General features: G+C 49.6%; 1 protein-coding gene across 1 annotated transcript in view; it reads right to left on the reverse strand.

Moving 5' to 3' along the window:
• Positions 1-5676: 5676 nt before the first annotated feature.
• LOC121836164 (neprilysin-1-like) overlaps positions 5677-24098 on the reverse strand; it is a 103210-nt gene continuing 84788 nt past the window's right edge. The window contains exons 18-19 of the mRNA XM_042290971.1: positions 14809-14855; positions 5677-5788 (exon numbers count right to left, since the gene is read on the reverse strand). Coding sequence (XP_042146905.1) covers positions 5677-5788; positions 14809-14855 — 159 coding nt within the window. The remainder of the gene's footprint in view (positions 5789-14808; positions 14856-24098) is intronic.

Here is a 24098-nt window from a genome sequence, read left to right on the forward strand (position 1 = left end):
TGACCACACCACGCTAGCGTGAATGGCGCCGCCGGGTGGCGCCACCGGGCGGCACCGCCGTCCGGCGTCCCAACGTGAGGAGTCCAAACGGGCCTCCGTTTTGCGGGCGTCACGTGACAGGACTAGATCTCGCGATCGCGCCTCCCGTCGGAATTTCCGCTCTTTCGTCGTCTGCTCTTCGTTAGATTCTTCCATTTCGGCTCTCATTTTTCGCATATATCAGCATCAAAACCGCACTCGCTGCTTACATGGTAGGTGTCCATGATGACCTGGCGATCAGTGTGAATGTGATTATCCTAGCCTGTTAGTTAATCTTGCGACGTCGCCACGCTTTAAAGGGAAGGAGGCGCAGGTTTTGGGTCCGGTTGAGTTGGTTCTACCGAAACACCGAAAGACAGGTCAGTGCTTTGCTGCCCCGGCGGCGCGCCAGAGATGAAGGCTACTTTCGAAAGTGTCATCAAATCAACACGACATCCAAAAAACACAGATGACATGCAACAGGTGCCACGGAGAAACTCACTTGTAATTCCGTATTCCAGGGCCGGCCTTAGAGCAGCAAGCGCCCTGGGCAAACTGCAGCCGTGGCGCCCCCCGCTTCCCCCCCCCCCCCCCCCCCCCCCCCCACACACGCACTATTTTCGCACCCAACATCACGTTGTTAGCAAACATGCCACAGTGACCCAGTGCGAAAGGTCGCGATTTTGTCGTTGTCTGTCGAAAACCACTACCTTAAAAAGGAACGGCGTTCGCGAGCATTGAGAGTTTTGTCGGCAACGTGTTTAAAGGTTCAAGAATAATTTATTTCTTAGATTAACCGAACTTCAGCTGTGGGTTTGCAATAGCAACTAACGTCTGATGGACGCAGAAAACAAAAGCACAAGTTAACCATGTAAATACCCTAGAAGGCAACCTTCCGAGCCTTCAACATCGCAAATTGGGCTACGTCTTGTGACATATCCAGGCTAGACGGTATCCTGTTTTAAATGGACAAAATTGACAATGACGATATCCTGTCATCTGCCATGGTTGATCTGCGGTATGTCTTAATAAGCTTTAATTTCGAGAAACTCCTCTCAGCGGTGGTCACTGACACTGGCAAAGTGGGGAGGATCCTCAATGACACCCACGTATAAGGGAATTTGTCACATAGATGGTTGACCATAATGAACTGGAGGACGTCCTGGCAAGCACTGCATCCAGTGGGCAGAAGGCTGCATAGTTATATCAGCTCCCCGCAGAGATCTGTACCGTCCATGTCTGCACTTTCTAGGTGTCGCAGACTCTCAGTGCATGGTTTAAGTTTAAGTTCTGCTTTGTGGGGAAGACGGCTGAGGCCGTAAAGGAACCGCCACAAGCTCACGTGCTGCTGCATTTGCGTGAAGCGTTCTTCAATCGACATCTTACGGTGTCAGTCATCTCGTAGAAGAACTCTTGCTTGAATTTTGTCTCGACGTCATCAACCTCGTGTTGGCACTCATAACAGAATCGGCGCTTTTTCCGCCGACGTGGAGGGGCCCGGTTTCATCACACTGTCAACACCCATGCTCTCGGGAAGACCGTTCGCAGTTGCCAGTTGCAGTTTCGTACCCGACATCGTGATAATTGTCGATGTAATCGCTGAATGCTTTCATCAGCTGGGTGGTTGCTACGATTTCCTTCGTTTTGCATTGCATGTCCTTGCTGACAAAATTAACTTGAAAAAAGAATGTCGTACCACACAACAATGTAAACGAGAAACTTAATTTCCGTGAGCTGCCCAGCAGGAGTTCGAGGTTCATGTCGGACGCCTGGGTCTGCCTGCTGTGATTCGGCCATTCTTGCGCAACATTATTAATTTAGTTGTTTTTAGCGGTTTTCGGGATTCTTGCGGCGGGTTTCTGAATTTCGAGTTGGCAACATTGATCGGCATTGCGAGTCCGGAGTTGCAGCTGGTCGCTCACACACACACACAAAAAAAAAAGCCGTTTGCAAATCCCTGTAACGCCGAATTGGAGCGCAGGTCTTGAGGAGGAGTAGGGAAGGGTACTGAGGGGGGTCACGTCACCTGCGGGTAGTCACGTGACCTCGGGGGGGGGGGGGTCACGTCACCTCGGGGGGGGGGGAGGGGGGGGGTCACGTGATATGGAGTGGTCACCTGACCTCGGGGGGGGGGGGGTCACGTAACCTCGGGGGGGGGGGGTCACGTGACCTCGGGGGGAGGTCACGTGAACCCCCCCCCCCCCCCCGGTTACGCCGACGCCGCTCAGGCTGGAAACGGGCCCCTAAGAGCTGCGCTCTAAAACGAAAGAGCTGCGGACCCATATTATATTTTCAGTCGGGTCGAAGCCTCTGTGCATAGAGACTCACCGGATGCTGAGGGGGCATTGGCTCGTTTAGCTTACTGCTAGAGACTCCACAGCGATCGTTGCCCAAAGTGCAACTCGAATATCGGGAGGAATCAGGTTCAATTTACCCCCGGTCAGACCTCCTGAGCGAAGGCATTCTTCGGCTCAATATAACTTGGCAAAGGGCGAAGCCTATATTTTCTGCGAGCCAATCAGAGACTCTGAGCGAAGCACGTTATAACTGAGAGCAAAATTCCGTTCCAATAGTCCCGTGACTTGCTCCGACACACTGATTTGCTCGCCGATGAGTTTGGCGCCACCGTTTGGTAAGTTGCACTAAGAGTGCGGCATGCTGGCTCCATCGCTTTTCGCGAGTCAGGTTTTACTCCGCTCGTAATTTGAGAGCTGTGCGGAAGTGATCGCTTGCCTAGTCGTTCATGATTCATTCCATGGCACTTTGAATCTCACGAAGGAGAGGTTCTCTGTCGTAAAACATCTGCAGGTGGCTACGAGTTGATAGACGCCAGTTATAACAAGAACTTAGTCGTTGGTTTTCCGGCCGAAATGCCAAACGGCCAGCGCCACCACCTTTATTAACATAAGGGGGAAGGGGGGGGGGGGGGGGGGCGGGGGGGGCGCCCTCCGCGATGCCGTCGTTTTTTGTTTTTGATTTTATCCCCTCGAGGTGTGAGCCCTGCATAACCTGGCGGCCCTTTCGGCGCCCCCCTACGAATGGCGCCCTGTGCGGCTGCACAGGTCGCCCACCCCAAAGGCCGGCCCTGCCGTATTCCTCTCCTATGATTTCCCAGCGGTTGTTCTTAGCGGCCTTATCTAGGTAGTCTGGCTGCGTCTTGTCATATCAAAAGGGAAACATTCACACAGTTTCAAGGAACACGCCCCGTTGGGGAATGCATCGGGGGTAAATAGGGATAGCAGACGACACGAAACAGCGCTACGTCCTTCGGAACGTGAAAGACGCGCGGAGGACCGGCTTGAGCGTTGCCATGGCATCGCAACGTCACTATCTACGCCACCTCCCATTGGCTCCTCTCTTCTGCGGCGCGGCACGGCGAGCTCTGAACCGCGCAAGGAGCGGTTGGCTCTGCGGCGCTGTACGTCGCGCCGTTGAAGCCGAAACTGGTTTAGGACGGCAGCCGGCCCCGCCGACCGTCGCGCCGCACGCCTCCGCGACGCCAATGTGGTCGTGCCTTAAGAGCTGCGCTCTAAAATGAAAGACGTTTACAATTCTCTTTAATGCCGAATTGAAGCGCAGCTCTTGAGGAGGAGGAGGGAAGGATACGGAGAGGAAGGTATGCCCCCTCCCTTTCTATACTCCCCTCTCCTCCTCTTCTGCTCCCCTCCCATTTAGCGGGAAATTTTCGCAAACTTTCCTGCTAAATTCATCGATCGAAACGTTCCCGGCTTAATTTAGAGGGGAAAAATTGCCGCTGAATTCACCGAGAAATATAGCAAACATTTTACGGCTAAACTTAAAGGAGAAATTTACCCGCTAAGTTTAGCGGTAAAATTTGGCGAATTTTTTCCGCTAAATATAACGGTTTAAGTAACTCCGCTAAAGTTATCAAGGAAATTAACGTCACTTGACCTTAACACCAATTCAGTGTTCCTGATAAATTTAGCGGGGAGAGTGTGACGTCCCATGAAGCAAAGCGCGCGGCAACGCTGACGCCGACGCCCACGCTGCTCAACCCGGAAACGGGCGCCTAAGAGCTGACCTCTAGAAATCCTTGTGGCCCCGAGCAAAGCCGTCACTTGCTGATCGTATGGTTCGGGGTTAGTCTCCCGCTGGGCCCCTCGGTGAATTTCGCGGGTGTCGATTATTTGTGGTTAGCTATGGTTACCTAAGTGTAATTATGACAAATGCGCCATACAAGAGACCCCAATACTCTAACTTACGTAGCGTAAACTGGAAAGTGTCTTAAACTCCCGGAAACAACGCTAACATGACTTGAAAACCGCTAGATTTAGCGAGAAAATCGAGAAATTGGCGGCAGGGCTCACAACACGAAGCTTTAAAACAATTGACGTTAGTTTTTCTTCGCACGTGTCGAGCCTGCGAAATACCCAGCAGATGTTGTTTAGCGCCTTTTCGTTCGAACTCAACAAAAATCTGTCGCAAATCAAATAAACTCCTCACCTCATCTCATCAAAACTACTTCAATTGAAACATCAGTCTTCACCCAAAACGGTTTATTTATGTATGCTAATGTATCAATAAAAAACAAAAAGCATGCACGTAGCAAAAATGTATCCAACCTTCATCCTGTAAGCTTGGAAGCTTGGTTGAAACCTTTCTCTAGTCTTGTGTCTACTTTCTATAGACTAAAGACTACACGAACCCTAAGTAGCATATCCAGCTCTTGTGAACATAAATTCCATAATACTCAATCGCATTAAAAAAAAAAAAAAAAAACATAAGGAGAAGACAACCGAGCAATCCTTGAAGCGTTAGCTTCCAAGTATTGAGAAAGCTTAATTGAAACATTTATCACCCCAGAAATCATTCAAGGAGGGAAAAATGTTCTGAACAAGATACTCTACGGAAACTTACAACTAATAGCCACCGAACGATGTAAAACCTGAATAATCTGGCACAAAAAAGTTATTCAATTAATTTAATCTTAAAAGCTTGGTACCATTTCAGCCCCATACAAGCATGTTCCAATGCGGGCCCTTTCCGCTTTTCCAGTAGTTGCTCTATCGACGAATTTTCTCGTTACGAAATACCTAGCTATCAATTGATTTGCTACATGTTAAAAAAATCCACAATGCCTCCGGACAACCCCCCATTGCACCGCGCGGTGCGGGAAATTCTGGGTCAACCCGATGTGTGCACGGGCTCGATGTTCAGCTGTGTGCATCGAAAACTATATAACTTTGACCTTTCTGAAAAATTCTTCAAAAACCAATGGGATATTGACTGTGAACTGTTACATTGACGCCCTTCACACATCTGGAGTCTCCATTAGCAGACGACGTAACAGAACGTATAGGCTCGGCAACGTTCTTTAGCTTTGCGTGTCCCGGCATTTTCTTGTCCCATTTTCTTACCCCAAGAGTTGAAATGATTAATTATATTCAGTGTTATTAGACAGCGGGAATCTACTGATCAAAACGGCAACGACAACCATGATATACCATCCAGAGAAACATGCACTATGTTTTAGTGATTTCTAAAGCAGGTAAACCAGTATTCAGAGGATTACGAACATTTGGTCACCCTCTGGGAAGTTGAAAGACAGCTTTTAGCAATTGCTTTGCTTGTTTATTCCAAATAATCTGTCAGTCTCTTGTGCCAGTACATTATTTTCGAACAAGCATGGTATATACGTCACTTTATATCTCCTATCAAAGTACATGTGTCGGGTTTTTTCATGCTTGATTGATAAGGGCACCTGAATGCCTCCGAGAACGCAGAAAATATAGCCAGGTTTTCGTTTAATCTGCAAGAAAATATATTTCATCAGTTGTTTATGCGAATCTCAAATAATATTCAGTATTAAAAAAAAATTTTTTTCGTATACCCAAACGAGGGAACACCATGAATTGACAGCAACGTACTAATTTTTCTATCTGCCAATCGCGCCATTCTCAACAAAAGACCGCACATTTTTTGGATTGTGTAAAACATGAGAGGAAAACGATTACGACAGAAACAAAACTGTTTCGAGCAAACAATAATAATTTGAAAATTGAATTGTTATGTTGCCTAAAGCTCTTCTATTCAAAACAAAATCGTTTTTCGAAACCTTAAAGCGAAGAAACGCATGAAGCCGGCATTAATGTCATTCATCCGGCCTTTAAATGAAAGTCCACTTCTTCCAGAATAATTTGATGACCCTGAACATAGATAGCAACGAGAATGGAAGTGACGGCCTGTAGTGACGAGCCCAGATTTCCGCCTCGGCTCTTCGCATTCAGAACTTAAAAAAAAAAAAATCTTCTAGTTTTAAGTTTAGGCGAGTGCAGTTCCGATTTTATTATTGCCATTGTCAATAAGAAATGCTAGAATGAACATTTATGAATTAACTTTTCCGTGCTCTATCCAAGTGCAGCTATCCGAGTGAGTAAGTTCAGTGTACAACGCTGAGCCAAAGCCCATTATTAAATATTGAGGATGGTTATAGCTTGCATGGTTGAAATAATTCTGGTTTATTTTATTTTCTATTCACGTTTTTTTATCGTTCTTAAGTTAACAACAAACATTGTGTTTCAACTGACTTGTGTGAAAACTTCAAAAAATTCAGTGCTCGCTACTCATGTCAAACCTGTGGGGGCACACGGTTGCCCGGTACCCAAAATACCGCGGCCATCATTCGGCCGCAAGGTGGCGGCAAGCAGCCGGCCACGCGCGCGTCGTGCCGCTCGCCTATATTAGGCGAGACAGGAGCGGCGCGAAGGCAGTCGGCCGATTTCCGCCGAGCTGAAATAACCATGTTAGTATTGTGATTGTCTTTGTCTTATTAAATGTAGTTTCTTGTTGTTGAAACCGTTGGCTCCGTGTTATTCCTCCGGGTCGGGTATGCAGCAAGGCAAACCGACCACAATGGCGCCCAACCGTGGTATGCTACCCACTCGAAGGAATTTCACGGGGCTTCGTTTCTTCTTTCGGTAAGCCTTTTTCATATTCCCCGTGTTTCCTATCGTTGTTTCGTGCTTCCGCCACGTCCACGTTTGTTGTATTGACGTGTTTGTGACCGTGTCTTTGTTAACGCGGCAATCGTTTTGCGCGCTTGTGTTGGGTTTTTGGGGGCGTTTCTGTTTTTTTTGTGTGCTTGCAGGAATGCTCACGCGGGAGCAGGAAGCCGCGATGGCCGCAGCAGCACAAATGAACCTGCTCACGAAGGTCACGGAGATGTGCGACTCCGCGATGCAGCGCCTGGCCCGCACGCCTGGCCAGTAGGAGACCCCACCGCGAGAGCCCAGACCACACTTGACTGTTCCGGTCTACATGGGGTACGACGACGTCAAGTCCGTGGCAGACTTCCTGGGCGAGCTGCAGACGTACCACCTTGCCTCCGGTGCCTCAGAAGCCTTCATCGTGGACCGGATTGTCCCGCTGGCGTTACAAGCCAGCGCCAGGTGCTGGTTGGGGTCACAGACCCCCTTCACCAGCCTGGCGGACTTCCAGACAAGGCTTCGAGAAGAGTTCTTGCCTGCAGGCTACGCGACGCAGATTCTCCGAGAGCTCGAGGCAAGGACGCAGCACCCGGATGAAAGTCTGGTCCGGTACGTTCGGGTCATGCAAGAGCTCTTCAAGAGGGCGGACCCGAAGTCACCGGAGTCGGACAGAGTAGCTCGGGTCAGAAGACAGTGTCACCCCAGGTACCACGTCTACCTGATCAACCGCACCTTTGAGACCCTTGAAGAGCTAGCCCGGGGCGCCCGCCTCATCGAGGAAGCTCTTCATGCCGAGCGGAACTACGTGCCGCCGCCACCAGCCAAGTACGCGCTCGAGCCGGCATGCGCATGGCGGGGCCCCGAGGCCTCCACGCAAGTGGACCGTCCGAACGAGACCTCCCTTCCCCACCACGTCAACCAGGAGAGTTGGCGTGGCATGCATGGTGATATCCCGTGCGGGATAAGCGTATGTTCGCCTAACTCTCCCCGAGAGGTCCCCGGAGGTCACAGCGAGGCCCGTGAGGGTTTCGGGCGGGGGTCGCCACGACAGGTGGGAGGTCGTTGGCCGTGCCCTATCGTAAGCTGGGGCCCAACGGAGATCACCACTCAAGCGAACCATCTTCATCAGTCTGCTCCTGCAAGTGCTGGCGAAAACTGGCACGGTGCGGTCGCAAACCCGCAGCCCAGCAGCATTGACCCCCGCCGCAACGGAGCAAGCCCTCCCCACAACAGCCAGTCGCAAGCCTGGTGGAGGCCCTCCCATAGTGGTTCCTTATCCGATCACTGGAGGCGGTCCGACGGGCACCTCGGTGCGGGTGGCCTAAGCAGGCAACTGTCGTCGGACTGCTGCTACGAGTGCGAGCAGCCCGGCCTTCACCGAAAGCAGTGTCCAAGGCTTCTGGACACTACAAACAAGAGGTGGCACGAGACGGCGGCAAAGGGCCGGAACCAAAACAACCAGGGAAACTACTACGGCCGGCGACGCTGAAACCAGACAGCCACTCGCCGACGGCCGGTGCAGTCCCTGGGAGCGGTCAGGCCGCGGCACAGATTCCATCGGTATGTCGAATCCAGCCCGAGCCTAACATCATTGAACCGCGCATGACAATATCTCTGCTCGATTTTCCCATTGCCGCACTTTTGGATTCTGGGGCCGCTATCTCGCTCATAGGGGATTTCGTTTTCGAACTCTGCAAAGCAAAAAAGATAAGCCTCCGGGAGTGCGAAACCCGTTTGCAGCTAGCTTCTGGTACAGCGATAACAGCTGGAGGAGCCGTGAGGCTGCAGATTCGGTTTAATGGAAAGAAGCGACGTCAGCGATTTCTTTATATGCCAGGACTTGTGGTACCTGTGATCTTGGGCCGAGATTTCATTACAGGCGAAAGCATGACACTCGACTTTTCTGGTGGTGGATACCGGCTGGGACAACAACCTGAGCTGACTCCGTTTACCAAAAGGGAGGACTGCATCCCTAACTCGACCACGGCAGCCCACTTCACCACGGTGCCAGACGTCTTGCCTGCCGGCGTTCGAGAATCGTTGCGAAAGTGCCCCGCAAGCAGCCAGCAGAAGCAGGAGCTGCAAGCCGTCCTGGAGTCTTTCTCACCGATGTTCACGGAAACACCTGGAAAGACTGACATTCTGCTGCACCGTATTGAAACCGGTGACGCGCCACCTCGGAGGTGCAACCCTCGACCAATCAGCGTCCACAATAGGGCACTCCTTGATACGGCGCTCGAGGAAATGATCGACACCGGTTCAGTACGTGAGTCGAAGAGCCCCTGGGCATTCCCCGTTGTTCTCGCCAGGAAAAAAGACGGAACAGCCAGACTCTGTGTGGATTACAGGCGGCTTAACGATGTGTCCGTACGAGACAGCTACCCTTTCCCCAGCAGTTCCTCCGTGATGTACATGCTCGGTAACGCGACCGTGTTTACAACGCTGGATTGCAGTCGCGGGTTCCTTCAGATCGAGATTCACCCATCAGACGTTCCAAAAACGGCTTTCATCTGCCACAGAGGGTTGTTCGAGTTCACCCGACTGCCGTTTGGCTTGTCTAACTCTCCAGCCAGTTTTCAACGCCTGATGGATGTTGTACTTGGGAACTCGAAGTGGAAGAATAAAGCGCCGAAGGGGAACCTGGGGGAACTGCGCGCTTCTTTGCATTTATTATATTTATTTCATCCGCCATTTTATACCTCGTGACACAATTCTAACAAACTCATTGGTTGATCTGTCAAACCACACCATCGCGTAACAAAAAAAAAAAAAAAAAAAACGCCAAACGTATGTCTACGGACGGCATCGTCACGGAGAAGGGAGCAGTCGAACCCAACATCAAAATGAAGTAACAAAGTAAATAAAAATAAAAAAAATAAGAAAGGAGCCGTTGGAGTTTCGGACGGCGTCTTCTTTGATGAGAGGAGCTGCTCTGGCCAGAGCGGCCAGAGCAGCCGTGCTGCTCTGGTTGCTCGGAATATTCCTTTTTTATTCTTTTTCTTACTCTACTGGGTGCCACGACCCTTATTTGAAGCTGATTTGTTAAAATAATAACAAACAACGCGTTGGAACGGAGGAGGTAGAGAGTCTTGGCGTCAGAATTTGACGTGGTAGAAAAGAAAAGAAAATAACGAATGCACAATACATACTGTATGCCAAGACCGTTATACTCCGCACTTGGCGAGGCCTTATGACGCAGCCGACGACCGTTAGGCTATTTATTTTGTTTCTTTAGATTTTTTATCGTGACGACTACTCCCCTGTGCCTCGGAGTCTCCAGCGGAGATCGGGCAGTTTTTAATTATTATTATTATTGTCGTTTGTAGGGTACTCTTTCTATGCTGCTTCGTTCCTGACGCCATAAAAATATGGGGCGGGATTACTTTGCACCACGTATAAAAAAAAAATGCATAAAGACGACTTATGCGCCAACCGCTCGTCAAGTGCTCGTTACGTCAGTTATAGGTTCTGGTAGCGGTCTAAACGGTGCTTTTCAGGGCCCCCATATTTTGCAAACGGAGCTGTGTTTTGAATGCGGCACCCCGTGTCTCTGTAAAAAGTTCACAGGAAAGACCCAGCAAAGGTATGTGGTCCCCAACTTGGATATCGGGTGTTATGATTCAAATAAAAATTGTTCTTGCTTATTTCGCGCCTGTGATCAAAATAAATGCCGCCGTTGCAGTCGTCCCGCGGTGCTGTTGCTCGCCCATTCGCCGTCGGCGTGCCTCAGCTTCGTTGTCTTTGCTAGCGGCGCACCGGCGAAGGCGGCCTCTGATCCAAATAAATGCCGCCGTTGCAGTCGCCCCGCGGTGTTGTTGCTTACTCGATCACCGTCGGCGTGTCTCTGCTTCGTCGTCTTTGTTAGCGGCGCACCGGCGGAGGCGGTTGATCTGACACGCCGCGTTCGGCTTTGGCTAGCAGACGGCGTTCGTAAAATGGCGTCAGCTGTTGCTAGCTTCACGCGGCAGTACCGTGCGTGCTTCTATTCATTCGGCGTTCGTTGCCATGGTGACGGCGAGGAAAGCAGACGAACTTCATGTTGCGGAAGAACGCTACGGCGCAGCGATACCAGGTGCGTTCTAAGGCCCTTCCCGCATGCTTTTCAATGGGCGGAAGGCGAACAAAAAGAGTTCGAAATAAGGACTTAACGCAGAAGGCTGCATTTCTCCAGCGCCTCATAATTTGACGAGCCTTGCACGAAAAGCATGTTTTTAGACCGCAGTTTGGAGATAGTTTTTTTTACAACAACATGGGTCTAAAGTATCAATGTGCCGAGCGTCCACCAGCTAATTTGGGTCTCGACACAATTTAGCTAAACCGTTTCGTACAAAACGCTGTTTCTTCTTTTTAAACTGGGCAAACATTAATAAAAGCACACTGGAAATAAAACACTGGTTCATTCCTGCTAACCTTACCCACTGTCGTGGAATTGAGATAGGGAGTGTAAGGTGATAATCAGTAAACTAATAAACTAAAATACATTATGCAACAGTTTTAAAATGGTTGCTTCAACTGGCGCATTTGAATCGTAAGTTGGTTGCGTGTGCTCAAAATGCTCCAAAGCAGCTGTTAGACTCCAAGCAACAAACTTCTGTTTCGGGTTATTTCACGGAAAATTAAAGCCGAGAGCGGACGAGGTACCGAAAGAAGACGTAAGAACAATGGTGTGAGTCACATCCGGAAGCGACGTCAGCCTCCACAACTGGCGTGGGGAGGAAATCACCGCGAGGCGATAAGGATCACCTCGCCGTAGAAAATGTGTACCCTACTCTGCTGTTATATACTAAAGCGCAACACAACGACGAAAAAAAAAAACGGAGACCAGGAAAGAGCGCTCGAATCCCTCGGTTTTCCTTCCTAGTCGTTTTCCGCTTTAATGTATTGATATATTTTAAAAAAAAAACTAGCTGCCAGATGATCTTAATATCCTGCTGTGTTCCCAGGTCTAACTTTCTGCACTATTTCTTTGCTAGTTTTGGTATGGCGGAAACTTGACAGCCTTACTTCGGCAGAGAAAAGTGCGTAGACGAATATAGTTGTCTAAATTGTAACAAATTCTATGGCATATTTCACGATGGGCAACAAATATATAATTAAATGTGCAGCTGAAGCGATTGTTTAAAAAGGTAATTAAGGGAGTTCAGGTATTTATTTGCCATTTATGAGCTTGCTCTTTCTACCCGGCATCTGCTGTGGTGGGTAACATAATCCCGAATACATCCGTTCTTCGCTTCCAGTCTTTTAGAGCGCAGCTCTTGGGCGCCCGTTTCCGGCTTCAGCGGCGTTGCCGTCGCCGTCGGCGTAACCGCGCGGTGCATTATAGGAAATGTCCCATAATGCACCGCGCAGGACCCTCGTAACGTCACTCGTGACCACGTGTGATGTCACGAAGGTCCCGCGCGGTGCATTATGGGACATTTCCCCTGATGCACCACGCGGGGAGGAGGAGGTAGGGAGGAACGGAGGGGGCCGGTAGGGGGACGAGGAGGAGGAGGGCGAGGGGGAGGGGGACGAGGAGGGGAGGAAGAGGAGGAGAAGAGGAGGGGGGGAGGGGGAAGAGGAGGAGGAAAGAGGGGAGGATGCAGGGGGAGGAGAAGAGGAGGGAGGGGGAAGGATGAGAGGAGAGGGAGCGTGAAAGATGAGGGGGAGGTGGTGAAGGAGGAGGAGGAGGGGAGGAAGAGGAGGGAGGAGGGGAGGAGTTGCAGATGGATGAGAAGGTGAGGAGGAGAGAGGAAGGGCATACACTCCCCTAGTACCCTTGACTCCTCCTCCTCAAGAGCTGCACTCTAATTCGGCGTTACATGGTGTTGTAAACGTTTCATTTTAGAGCCCAGCTCTTAGGGGCCCGTTTCCGGCCTGAGCGGCATCGCCGTCACCGTCGGCGTAACCACAAGGTCACGTGACCCCCGAGGTCACGTGACCTCCAGATCACGTGACCTCCAGATCACGTGACTCGAGGGTCACGTGATCCCCATGTCACCTGACCCCCGAGGTCACATGACCCCCCGAGGCCACGTCCCGGTCACGTGTCCGCCGTCCAGGTCACGTGACCCCTCAGGTCATGCGACACCCCCAGGTCACGTGAACACCTAGGTCACGTGACACCTCCACGTCCGGGGGTCACGTGATCTCGGGGGAGGGGAGGGGGTCATGTGACCCCCGGGAGGATGAGGAGGAGATGAAGGAGAAGGAGGGGGTGGAGGAGGAGGATGAGGGAAAGAGGCAGCGAGGAGTAGCAGGGAGGGATCACGAGGGAGGAGGAGGGAGGAGGGTATGCCCTCCCCTCAGTACCCTTTCCTCCTCCTCCTCAAGAGCTGCGCTCCAATTCGGCGTTACAGTTAGTTGTAAACGGCTTTCATTTTAGAGCGCAGCTCTTAGGGGCCCGTTCCCGGCTTGAGCGGCGTCGCCGTCGCCGTCGCCGTCGGCGTAACCGCGCGGTGCATTATGGGTAAATTTCCCCGCTAAATCTAGCGGAAAAAATTTCCCCGCTAAATCTAGCGGAAAAAATTTCCCCGCTAAATCTAGCGGAAAAATTTCCCCGCTAAATCTAGCGGAAAAAATTTCCCCGCTAAATCTAGCGGAAAAAATTTCCCCGCTAAATCTAGCGGAAACAATTTTCCCGCTAAATCTAGCGGAAAACTTTCCCCGCTAAATCTAGCGGAAAAAATTTCCCTGCTAAATCTAGCGGAAAAAATTTCCCCGCTAAATCTAGCGGAAAAATTTCCCCGTCAAATGTAGCGGAAAAAATTTTCCCGCTAAATCTAGCGGAAAACTTTCCCCGCTAAATCCTAGCGGAAAAAATTTCCCCGCTAAATGTAGCGGAAAAAATTTCCCCGCTAAATCTAGCGGAAAACTTTCCCCGCTAAATCTAGCGGAAAAAATTTCCCCGCTAAATCTAGCGGAAAAATTTCCCCGCTAAATCTAGCGGAAAAAATTTCCCCGCTAAATCTAGCGGAAAACTTTCCCCGCTAAATCTAGCGGAAAAAATTTCCCCGCTAAATCTAGCGGAAAAATTTCTCCGCTAAATCTAGCGGAAAAACTTTCCCCGCTAAATCTAGCGGAAAAAATTTCCCCGCTAAATCTAGCGGAAAAAATTTCCCCGCTAAATCTAGCGGAAAAATTTCCCCGTCAAATGTAGCGGAAAAAATTTTCCCGCTAAATCTAGCGGAAAACTTTCCCCGCTAAATCCTAGCGGAAAAAATTTCCCCGCTAAATGTAGCGGAAAAAATTTCCCCGCTAAATCTAGCGGAAAACTTTCCCCGCTAAATCTAGCGGAAAAAATTTCCCCGCTAAATCTAGCGGAAAAATTGCCCCGCTAAATCTAGCGGAAAAAATTTCCCCGCTAAATCTAGCGGAAAACTTTCCCCGCTAAATCTAGCGGAAAAAATTTCCCCGCTAAATCTAGCGGAAAAATTTTGGTCACGTGACCCGGGGGGTCACGTGACCGGGGGAGTCACGTGACCCCCTCCCGAGGTCACGTGACCTCTGAGGGGGCACGTGTTTGCCCCCACGTGACCCCACCAAGGTCACGTGCCCTCGGGGGGGGGGTCACGTGACCCCCCCCCGAGAACACGTGGCCCTCAGTACCCTCCCCTCCTCCTCCTCAAGAGCTGCGCTCCAATTCGGCGTTACAGGGAGTGGTAAACGACTTTCACTTTTTTTACTAATAAATTATTTGCTTCCTTAGGAAAGACACCTTGCATAAAAAGTCGTTTTCCTATATTATTTAAAAAGTAGTCATCATTGTGCTGATTATCTATCAAGGAATGGCATTTCAGGCGAAGCGATACAATTAAAATAGCAAACTTTGTGTTTCGTTACTACTGCAATTAAAATGGCATACTTGTCCTTATTGTAGTTCACATCATCATCCGTTGATTTGCAGAATACCTGCAAAAAAACCAGAAAATCATGAGTTCTTATCATACGTTATTCCCACATTCGCCGATGTGAGTTGACAGCAACGTTATGAGATTTTACAAATTAATATTTTATGCTAAGCGATTGTTTAGCAACATTTTACCTTCACTAAACACTGCTTATAATACCTCGAATTCATAATCTAGATAACACGCATTCTTTTTCCCATTCATGAATGCTGTGAAGAGTTCAGCTCTTCAACCCGCTTAGAAAAGGTCATAGATTGATGCACGTTTTATCGTGGTCCTTCTCCTGGCTTCTCTGAACAGGTACTGGCGATACAAGGGGCTTCGGCTGCACCTGGTAGTCTTTCGCCCTCTTCGCATCACTTAACAATCGTCACTGGAAGCTCTCGCGTAGCTTGTGATGTGCTTCGAGAGTTCCGACGGTGCCAAGTGGCCGGCACATTCGATAAATGAAATTCGCGGCTCTTTGCTTTAGCCTTTAACCACATCCGGCGCTATTCACGAAGTTAACACTGTGACATCTGGGTTTCAAATTCTCAGTGACGGCACATGAAATAAACCTATATTAGCCTTAGATCAATATTTGAGCAACATCACGATTGACAGAGAAGTCTGCGAAAAATACTGTAATATTTGTTAGCGTCATCACGGGGCATATTAAAATGCTTGTGCCGCATTGTCAATAGCATATTGTCGAAAATTGAAACAGATCAGCTGGGAATCAATGCACTGAAAGAGCAGGTCACTTAGCACCGTCATTACTCTCGAAGCGCACCACAAGCTCCGCAAGAGTTGCTGCTGACGTTGGGCGCGACGATTGCGAGAGGTTGTCACTCCGCCGCTCGCTTTCCTTTCGTTCCGTATTGTACATTCAGAGACTTCGGCGATTTCCGTCACCAAACTTTCCGAGTTTACATGTATGCAAGCTCAGAGCATCACATTGACACTAACAAATGCATCAATTTGAAAACGCGTTAAATCGAACCCACCCCGCTTCACTAGAAGTGTGTAGTTTGAGATAATGGGAACAATATTATATCAAAGAATGGAATCAACTGCTGGAGGAACAGTTTATTAGAATTAAGGTATGACCACCAGTAAGGCGAACCTCTTTAAGTACAGTAGTTGAGGTGAGTTCGATTGGCTACCAAGACATTGCGCCTTATGGTCCCGTTCGTGTAAACGTAGCCACAGACTGGAAACACCACACTACCCATATGTCCACGGGGATATTTAAGTTACAGGCGCCCCAGTGAAATTGCCGAAGCTCGCACCCCCAGCTAGGCCACTCTTTGGAATCCTATGCGTCACCGCAGCCTTACTAAAAAAATCGAAAAATGAACAGGGATTAGGTGCTGGTCTGCTTATGTCGGGCTCGAAAACTTTTCTTTTAATTGACTCTTCTGCAGAACATAGAGACAGGAAATAACTGCGAATAGGTTAAGGACCGCTGCGAGTGACGTAACTGAGAATATGTCTAGACCTTCAAAACGCGGCGTGTCCAGGAACAATGAGCAAGTTAAACGTAATGTGTATTATCCATGGGCACATCAAATTCTTTTGGCTTAATCGTACACAGGACTTCGCCATTTGATAAGATCTTTCTATTGTTAGCGTGCTTGACCGTAGCTCTGTTGCACAGGAAAGTGAATACATAGTCGTTTCCTAGAGTACTGGATTTTGTTAGAATAGGCGTGTAAACTGCTTACTGTTTATGCCCGATTCGCGTTAATGGTACTTTTAAACTAAATTTGAAGCAACGTTGAAATGTTAATATATCCTCTGCTTGACCTCACTGCATTGTACAAAAAGGAGTAGCAATAAAATGAGCACACACACACACATAAAAAAGTAAATTATTTCTTCGCCATAATAGCGAACCAAATGCCTACTTCTCCGTGAATCCCATAGTGATCATATCAGTCCGATCAACAGAGAACCACTTCAGTCAGATCGTGAACACGTCAAACTTTCACACCATTGGTCACTTCAGCTGCAGGTGTGCATTTGTATTGCGTGTCTTGAACCATTTAAGAAAACAAAGAAATGAAGATGAATTATTCCAGGTATTTCACTGTTTTGTTTACTAATATCAGGAGAGTGAAGAGGGTGTGCGACATGAAGACTCTAACTTCCCTTTTTATAATACAAATGTTTTGAGCTATTGTTGAGGAAATATATCATGGTCATTTGCGCCAGTTCATTCCAGTGTACACGAATATAACGACCTCAATGAATATTGCGTTATTTAAGTGCTTACTTATATTTTGCAGCCACCAAAATATTGAGAGACGTAAGGTGTACCTATGGGGAGCGCAAGTTCGTCTGCTTTTATTGCACGAGTTCTGGGGACGTCAGAATGCCACCGAGCTCTTATTGGCTCCGCTTGGAAGGATAGTGTGTAGACCTGAAGGCAGCTTGCTTTGAGGTCTACCCACTATCCTTCAATCGGAGACAATCAGAGCTCGGCGTTCTGACGTCACCTCAACCCCTGCAAAAGAAGCAGACGAACTTGCGCTCCGCATTATCTTCAAGGATCCTTCTTCGTGATTCGTCTTTCGACGTTTTTAACGCTAAATTCCGCAATCTTATTGGCCAATAAACAATAAGAAGAAGCTCAGGACTCACCGTGCCCTCTGCGTTTTAGCTGTCAATGACTATAGAGATTACAAAAATACCCAGGAACCACGCCAAAGAAACGCCTTACTTGGCACAGGGTTGCAACCATAGGAGTCTAACTGGGGCATAATACGGCCTTGCGCCAAGGCGTTAGTTATTTCGAAAGTATTATTCTTTCGGCGTGTCAACGGTTTTTTTCTGACTGGCCACGTATTTCCCAAAGTGCCAGACTCAAATCATGGTGCCAAGCATGAGCCGAAGAGCCAGCAGTGAAGCCGTACTTTTGCACCCGGTTGGAAATTTAGGCCTAAATTTGCCACACGAAACCAGAAACACCGGAGGTGAAATTTAACTCTGGCCTTTGTTTGGCAATTTAGACCCGGAGATGCCAGCTGACAGCCAACACGGATGACAGCATAGATGAGTAGGAGCTGGATTGAGAGCACCGTGATTGAGAGCAACCAGTACAGACAGCGGTAGGATTTGAACTGCTTTTATGTGCCCGCGACGCGCGAGCCCCGCCTCTTCTTCATCTTCTTTTGTAGACAGCCTTGTGCTGACCATGAGGGTCGCTATAACGCTCCCCGTGTAGAGCGATGGATGCCGGAGGAGCCCAAGTGATGCGCTGGGGTCTAGGTGCAGACGTCGGAGGTGGCAACGGGGTGGTGATGGCAGAGCCGGGCGTGGGCAGGGCAGTGTCCAGGTAGGCCGGTTTGACGCGGTCTGTAGCCACAACGTCATGATGACGGTTGATGTCGAGAGTGTAGGTCTTGACCTGGCAATCAAGCACTCTGAAAAACCCATCGTAAGCTGGTGTAAGAGGTCGGCTAATACGATCGCGCCGTAAGAAGACGTGGGTGCACGACTCAAGGTCTTGGCTCATGAAAAAGTGTTGAGGACTCCTCTGAGCAGGAAGAACTGGTCACAGCTCACGAATGGTTTGTCGAAGGTCTGCGACATAGCTGCTTGGTTCGCGCTTAAAGTCGGGAGAGGTTGGAGGGCAAAAGTTTCCAGGGAGGCGCAATGGGGAACCATATACCAGTTCAGCTGCCGTACAGCCGAGGTCGGCCTTGAGCGCCGAGCGAAGGCCCAGGAGGACAAGGGGGAGATGGTCGGCCCAACGTTCGAGCGGCTTGTAGGTGGCGATGGCTGCCTTGAACTGCCTGTAGAGTCGTTCCACCATGCCATTAGCTGATAGATGATAGGCGGTAGTGTGGATGTGTCGGACGCCCGGGATGGAGACAGAAGCCGTGAAAAGGGCGGACTGGAACTGTCGTCCTCTGTCGGTAGTTACGACTGTAGGACAGCCGAAACGGGACACCCAGCCGTCGAGGAAGGCTTTCGCGACTGTCTCTGCTGTCATTTCGGGGACAGGGATTGCCTCGGGCCACCGAGTGAACCGGTCTACGCAAGTCAACAGATAACAGGCACCTCGGGAGGAAGAAAGAGGTCCAACCAAGTCGAGGTGGACATGAGCGCACCTCGAGTCTGGTAGGCGATATGGTGAGATCGGGGTGATGGTGTGTCGGATGATCTTGACGCGCTGGCATTTAAGGCAATCTCGAGATCAGCGGCGGACATCCGCATTCATGTTCGACCAAAAGAAGCGAGCGGTAATCAATTTTTGTGAAGCACGGATTCCCGGGTGGCCTTTATTGTGCAAGTGGTCGAACAGAGTCCGACAAAACGTAGGAGGAACAAACGGGCGTAAAACGCCGGTTGACGTCTCGCAAGTGACGGTTGTTGGAGAGAGAGGTTGTAGAATGTCAGCGAACTTGAGAGATGCAGAAGAGTCATGAAGGCGTTGTAGCTCGGGGTCATCGTCCTGAGGGGCTGCTAGCTCTTCGAAATCCACTGGATGTTTAACTGAAGTAATGTTTGCTACGCGAGAGAGTGCGTCAGCAGCAGTGTTTTTCTGGCCGCTGACATGTCGGAGATCGACGGTAAAATCTGAGATAAAGCAGAGGTGCCGGATCTCACGCGCTATGTAGTCGGTGTGGTTTCGATGGAACAGAAATGTCAGTGGCTTATGACCGGTCAGAACGTAGAAGTCCCGGCCCTCGATGAAGGGGCGAAAGTGTTTGATGGATAGATACACTGCTAGAATTTCCCGTACAAAGGTACTATACGTCTGTTCAGCGTCCTTGAGTTTGTGTGAAAAAAATCCGAGCGGCTGCCAGCCAGAAACGTTCTGTTGAAGAACCGCGCCGACAGCTAATCTTGATGCGTCTGTGAGGAGTCGGAGTGGCACGTTTGGGGCTGGATGGGTGAGCATTGCGGCGTCAACAAGTGCCTGTTTCGCTAACGAAAAGGCAGACGCTGCACTTTTGCTCCAATCCAGAGACGACGAGGTTTCCTTTTTGGTGGCGAGCAGGTCAGTTAGGGGCTTTAGTAACTCAGCACACTTCGGCAGGAGCCGACGATGGAAGTTTAGTAGGCCCAAGAATTCACGCAACTCTTTTTAAAGATGTTGGTTGAGGAAAGTCACGAATGGCGGTGACTTTGGCTTCTAAAGGCTTGATGCCTTGTGAGGTGACGAGGTGGCCGAGGAGTTCGATGTTTACTACGCCGAAAAGACATTTGTTGGGGTTGATTACCAAACCGTAGTCGCCAAGCCGGGTGAAAAGGGCGCTCAGATGTTCCTCATGTTCTCTCTTTAATGCACTGGTGACTAAAATATCGTCTAGGTAAGCGAATACGAAATCTAGGCCGCGCATCACCTCGTTGATGATGCGTTGAAACGTCTGGGCGGCATCCCGCAAGCCAAATAGCATTCTCACATATTCAAAGAGGCCAAAAGGTGTGACGATGGCGGTCTTTGGGATGTCTGCAGGCTCCACCGGAATCTGGTGGTATGCCTTCACCAAGTCGGTCTTGGAGAAGATCTGGCATCCAGCCAGATTCGCGGTGAAGTCTTGTATGTGAGGCAGTGGGTATCTGTCATGTTGAGTCTCGGCGTTCAAGGCGCGATAATCACCCATGGTCTCCAATCGCCTGCATCTTTCTTGGCGACCATGTGAAAAGGTGATGCACAGTTACTCGTCGGTAGACGAACGATTCCAAGTTTGAGAATGTGCTCGAACTCGCGACGAGCGATGGCCAGGCGTTCTCCAGACAGCCGACGAGGACAAGCAAAAACTGGAGGGCCAGAGGTAGCAATGTGGTGAGCGATGGTGTGTTGCACCGGCGACTCTCTTGTGTGCGGTCTCGTGATGTTCGGGAAATTCGCAAGAATTTTCTTGTAGTCTGACGACGGCGAAAATGTGCGAATGGCTGTCGTTGTGGTGGTTGAGAGCACGCCATTCACAGATAGGTGTGTGGTCAAGTCAATGATGCGCCGTGAATGAATGTCTACGGCAAGGTTGTAAAAGCTGAGAATGTCAGCGCCCAGGATAGCCTGCTTGATATCGGCGACAATGAATAGCAACCGAAGTGTGCGGCGCAGTCCGAGGTCGGGTGTGACGGACCGCTGACCGTAGGTGGCAATAGGTGAACTGTTGATCGCCTGGAGCGGGGAGGTCTTTTGCTTGCGTTGTCGATCCAAAGAAGAGGCCGGTAGTACGCTGACCTCGGCTCCAGTGTCGACAAGGAAGCGATGGCCTGCTAACACGTCTACGACGTAAAAGAGGCGACTTTCCTGTTGACCGGTGCTGCTTGCCGCCGCCAGTGCCGGTCATCTAGTTTCCCGCCCTATAGGAAGGTAGGGTGCACTGGCGGGCAGCGTTTCCGAAGGTACGATGGTAGCAGCACACACCCGAGGTAGTGTCGTCCTCACCTGTGTTGGAGGAAGTGCGCTCCAGGGGACGGGAGCGAGAGCCCGAGCGTCGACGGGAGCGGAACCGTGGTTGCCGATGCCGCGTCAAAGGTGCAGGGGTGGCAAGTTGATGGCTTAGAGCATCAATGCGGTCTTCGATACGAAAAAGTCTTGAGTCTTCCGTTGTTATTGGTGACTGATGAGTAACGGTGCTGATGCTAGGGGACCTCGAATAGTCTGCGACTCGGTCAGCAAGCTCATCAGGCTTGTCTAGTGATATGTATTCCGCAGCCGCTAGCACCAGAACCATGTTCTGCGGAGGACGTTGGAGAAAACACTCACGCAGGAGATGGTTGTTGGGGTCCTGGTTTTGGTCTCCCAGCAACTGTCATCAAGTTCCTCTGTGGTGAGAAGTTGTTGCAGCCTGCTGCGCTCCGATTCGGACTTCCGGTCAAGGATGGCTACCTTCAAATGATCGAAGGGGTTGACCGGATCCGGTGTGGAGAGAATGTCGGCCAGTTCTTTGGCTACGTCGGCTGGCAAGGAGGAGACGGTGTGAAAGTATCTCGTCTCTTGGCTGGTGATGTGCCTGAGACGGAACTGTGCCTCGACTTGCATGAGCCATACTCGGGGATTTTTGGACCAAAAAGGCGCGAGCCGAATGTTCTGGATCGTTGCCGTGAGGAGGGCGTCGCCGTGAGGAACGTTTGATGGGCCGGCGTGAGCCTTGAAAACAGCAGCAGGGTGGAAGGCGTGAGTCCGATACCTGGTCACCAAATCTGTAGGAGCTCGACTGAGAGCAACCAGTACAGAGAGCGGTAGGATTCGAACTGCTATTATGTGCCCGCAACGCGCAAGCCCCGCCTCTTCTTCATCTTCTTTTGTAGACCGCCTTGTGCCGACCGTGAGGGTCGCTATAGATGACAACGATCAGCACTGAAGCCTAACGTTTGCACTTCATTGCCGAATTATGGGCAAGATACCGAGACTCTGGCCGGAGAAGTTGAAGTTTAACCCTACTTCGACTTGTTCAGACTTTTTAACGCCCGAAATTCCCACATAAAACCACATTTTGGCTCAGAGCAAAGTATATTTGTGTAAGAAGCCCGGGTCGTGGACCAGGCTTAGCTTACCTATTGATCAATACGCGAAATATAGGGGGGCATGTGACCTAACGTGTCTGATTGCTCACATTATTCCACTGCCTATGTTCCGAGGTGTGCTCAGGCAAAGAAGAGCATACTTCGCTCCCCTTATGGTGACAGACATGGAGGGTAAATAAACCTAGGAGCAATGCGATTAGCGATGGGGAATTCATAAATTAACGTACCCATTAATCGATTAAAGCTTTAATAAAACTTCCATTTTAAATCGGTTAACCGGTAAAAAATTTTCCAAAACAAACGAAAGTAAAGAAATTAACGCATTCACCACGCAGACGTCGACGAGTACATCTGTATGAAGGGCAAACCTTAGGGTGAACTTTTAATCAAAATTAAACTGTGAGGGCGCGATTTCTAACTCTAGATTCTAGATGATCACAGAAGGTTGCAGGTGTCCCGCTGACTTCAACGCCGTTCGAGTGTCCGTTTAGCTCAGCGGGGACTGTGAGAGTGTCTGTGAACTGTTTTCACCTACACATCGAGGTTGAATTTAAATCAAAATTGTACAGGGTGATTCAAGGAGAGGCCAGGCTCTTTAAATCGACCGCAAAATTCGGTTTCTTAACCTATCGCGCTACGATTTTGTGCAGCGTTGCCCACAGATGGTGCATTTTTTTTTTTTGTAACATTTGCAAAGAGCGAACTTACCTGAGGAAAAAGTAAAGAAAAGAAAAGGCTTAGCTCCTATGGAAACGCAGCGAAGCCACCGGATGGATGGATGGATGAATACGGCGGAGCCCTTTGGATCGGGCGGTAGGTTACGCCACCTAGCCATTTTGTTTTACCATTTAAGCTTAGAATATTTAAATGTGAAATCTATATTCACTCCGCAGTGCATAGAAAGTGAAGCTATGAAACCCCCTTGCCATCAGTGAATAAAAAAATACCTAGTTTTCTCGAAAAAGAAGAAGTTTGCGGCGGGGACGAACGTTTTCCACGAAGGCTCCGCATCTCGCACCGAACGACGCGAAAATTTTCCTGTTTTCCGGAAAAGACTGATACCACGGAAGGAAGGAGGACGAGAGGAAAAGAAGGATAATACGGAAACGTGAGTGGGTCGCATATTACCGGCAATATCGACATTTTAGAGACAAGCCTACCCCCACGCGGGGATGGCATGGAGATGGACGAGACGGCCGCCGATGGCGAGAAAAGAATAGGCGGAATACCCGAGAGGGGTTGGAATTACATTATTAGAAAAAAGGATAAGAAAGTCAGCTCGTCCACCAGCGATGTCAAAAACAACATGGGGTCAACCGAGGAGCAGAAGCCAAAAAGGAGGAGATTCGGACCGATGCCGGGAGACGAGATAAAAATTACTGTTAGACCCGAAAAGGGTCTGAAACTCGGAGACACCAGAGAAGGATCCGTAGGCAAGGCACTAATTAAGGCCATCCGAAGAAACCATGCCCTCCGAGATGAGGAAATCACAACAAGAATATTGAAAGGTACCAACGCCATAATAGTCAGCACGAAAAGGGAAGACATCGCGAAAGCGGTGACAGAAATCGAAGAACTTGAGATCGAAGGGAAGAAGCACAGCTTCAAAGCTAAAGTCATCATGGAGGACACGGTAAAAGGAGTGGTATACAGAGTCTCTAAAGAGTTTACAGACGAAGAACTGGGAGAAAACTTCAGTGTAAGGGGCAAGTACGCCGACATTGAAATAATAGAAGCCAGAAGAATCAGGGATACGGAAGTTGTGGTCCTC

The sequence above is a fragment of the Ixodes scapularis genome, unplaced genomic scaffold (genome assembly GCF_016920785.2).
Source record: "Ixodes scapularis isolate PalLabHiFi unplaced genomic scaffold, ASM1692078v2 PGA_scaffold1__304_contigs__length_218370807, whole genome shotgun sequence".
Lineage (NCBI taxonomy): Eukaryota > Metazoa > Arthropoda > Arachnida > Ixodida > Ixodidae > Ixodes > Ixodes scapularis.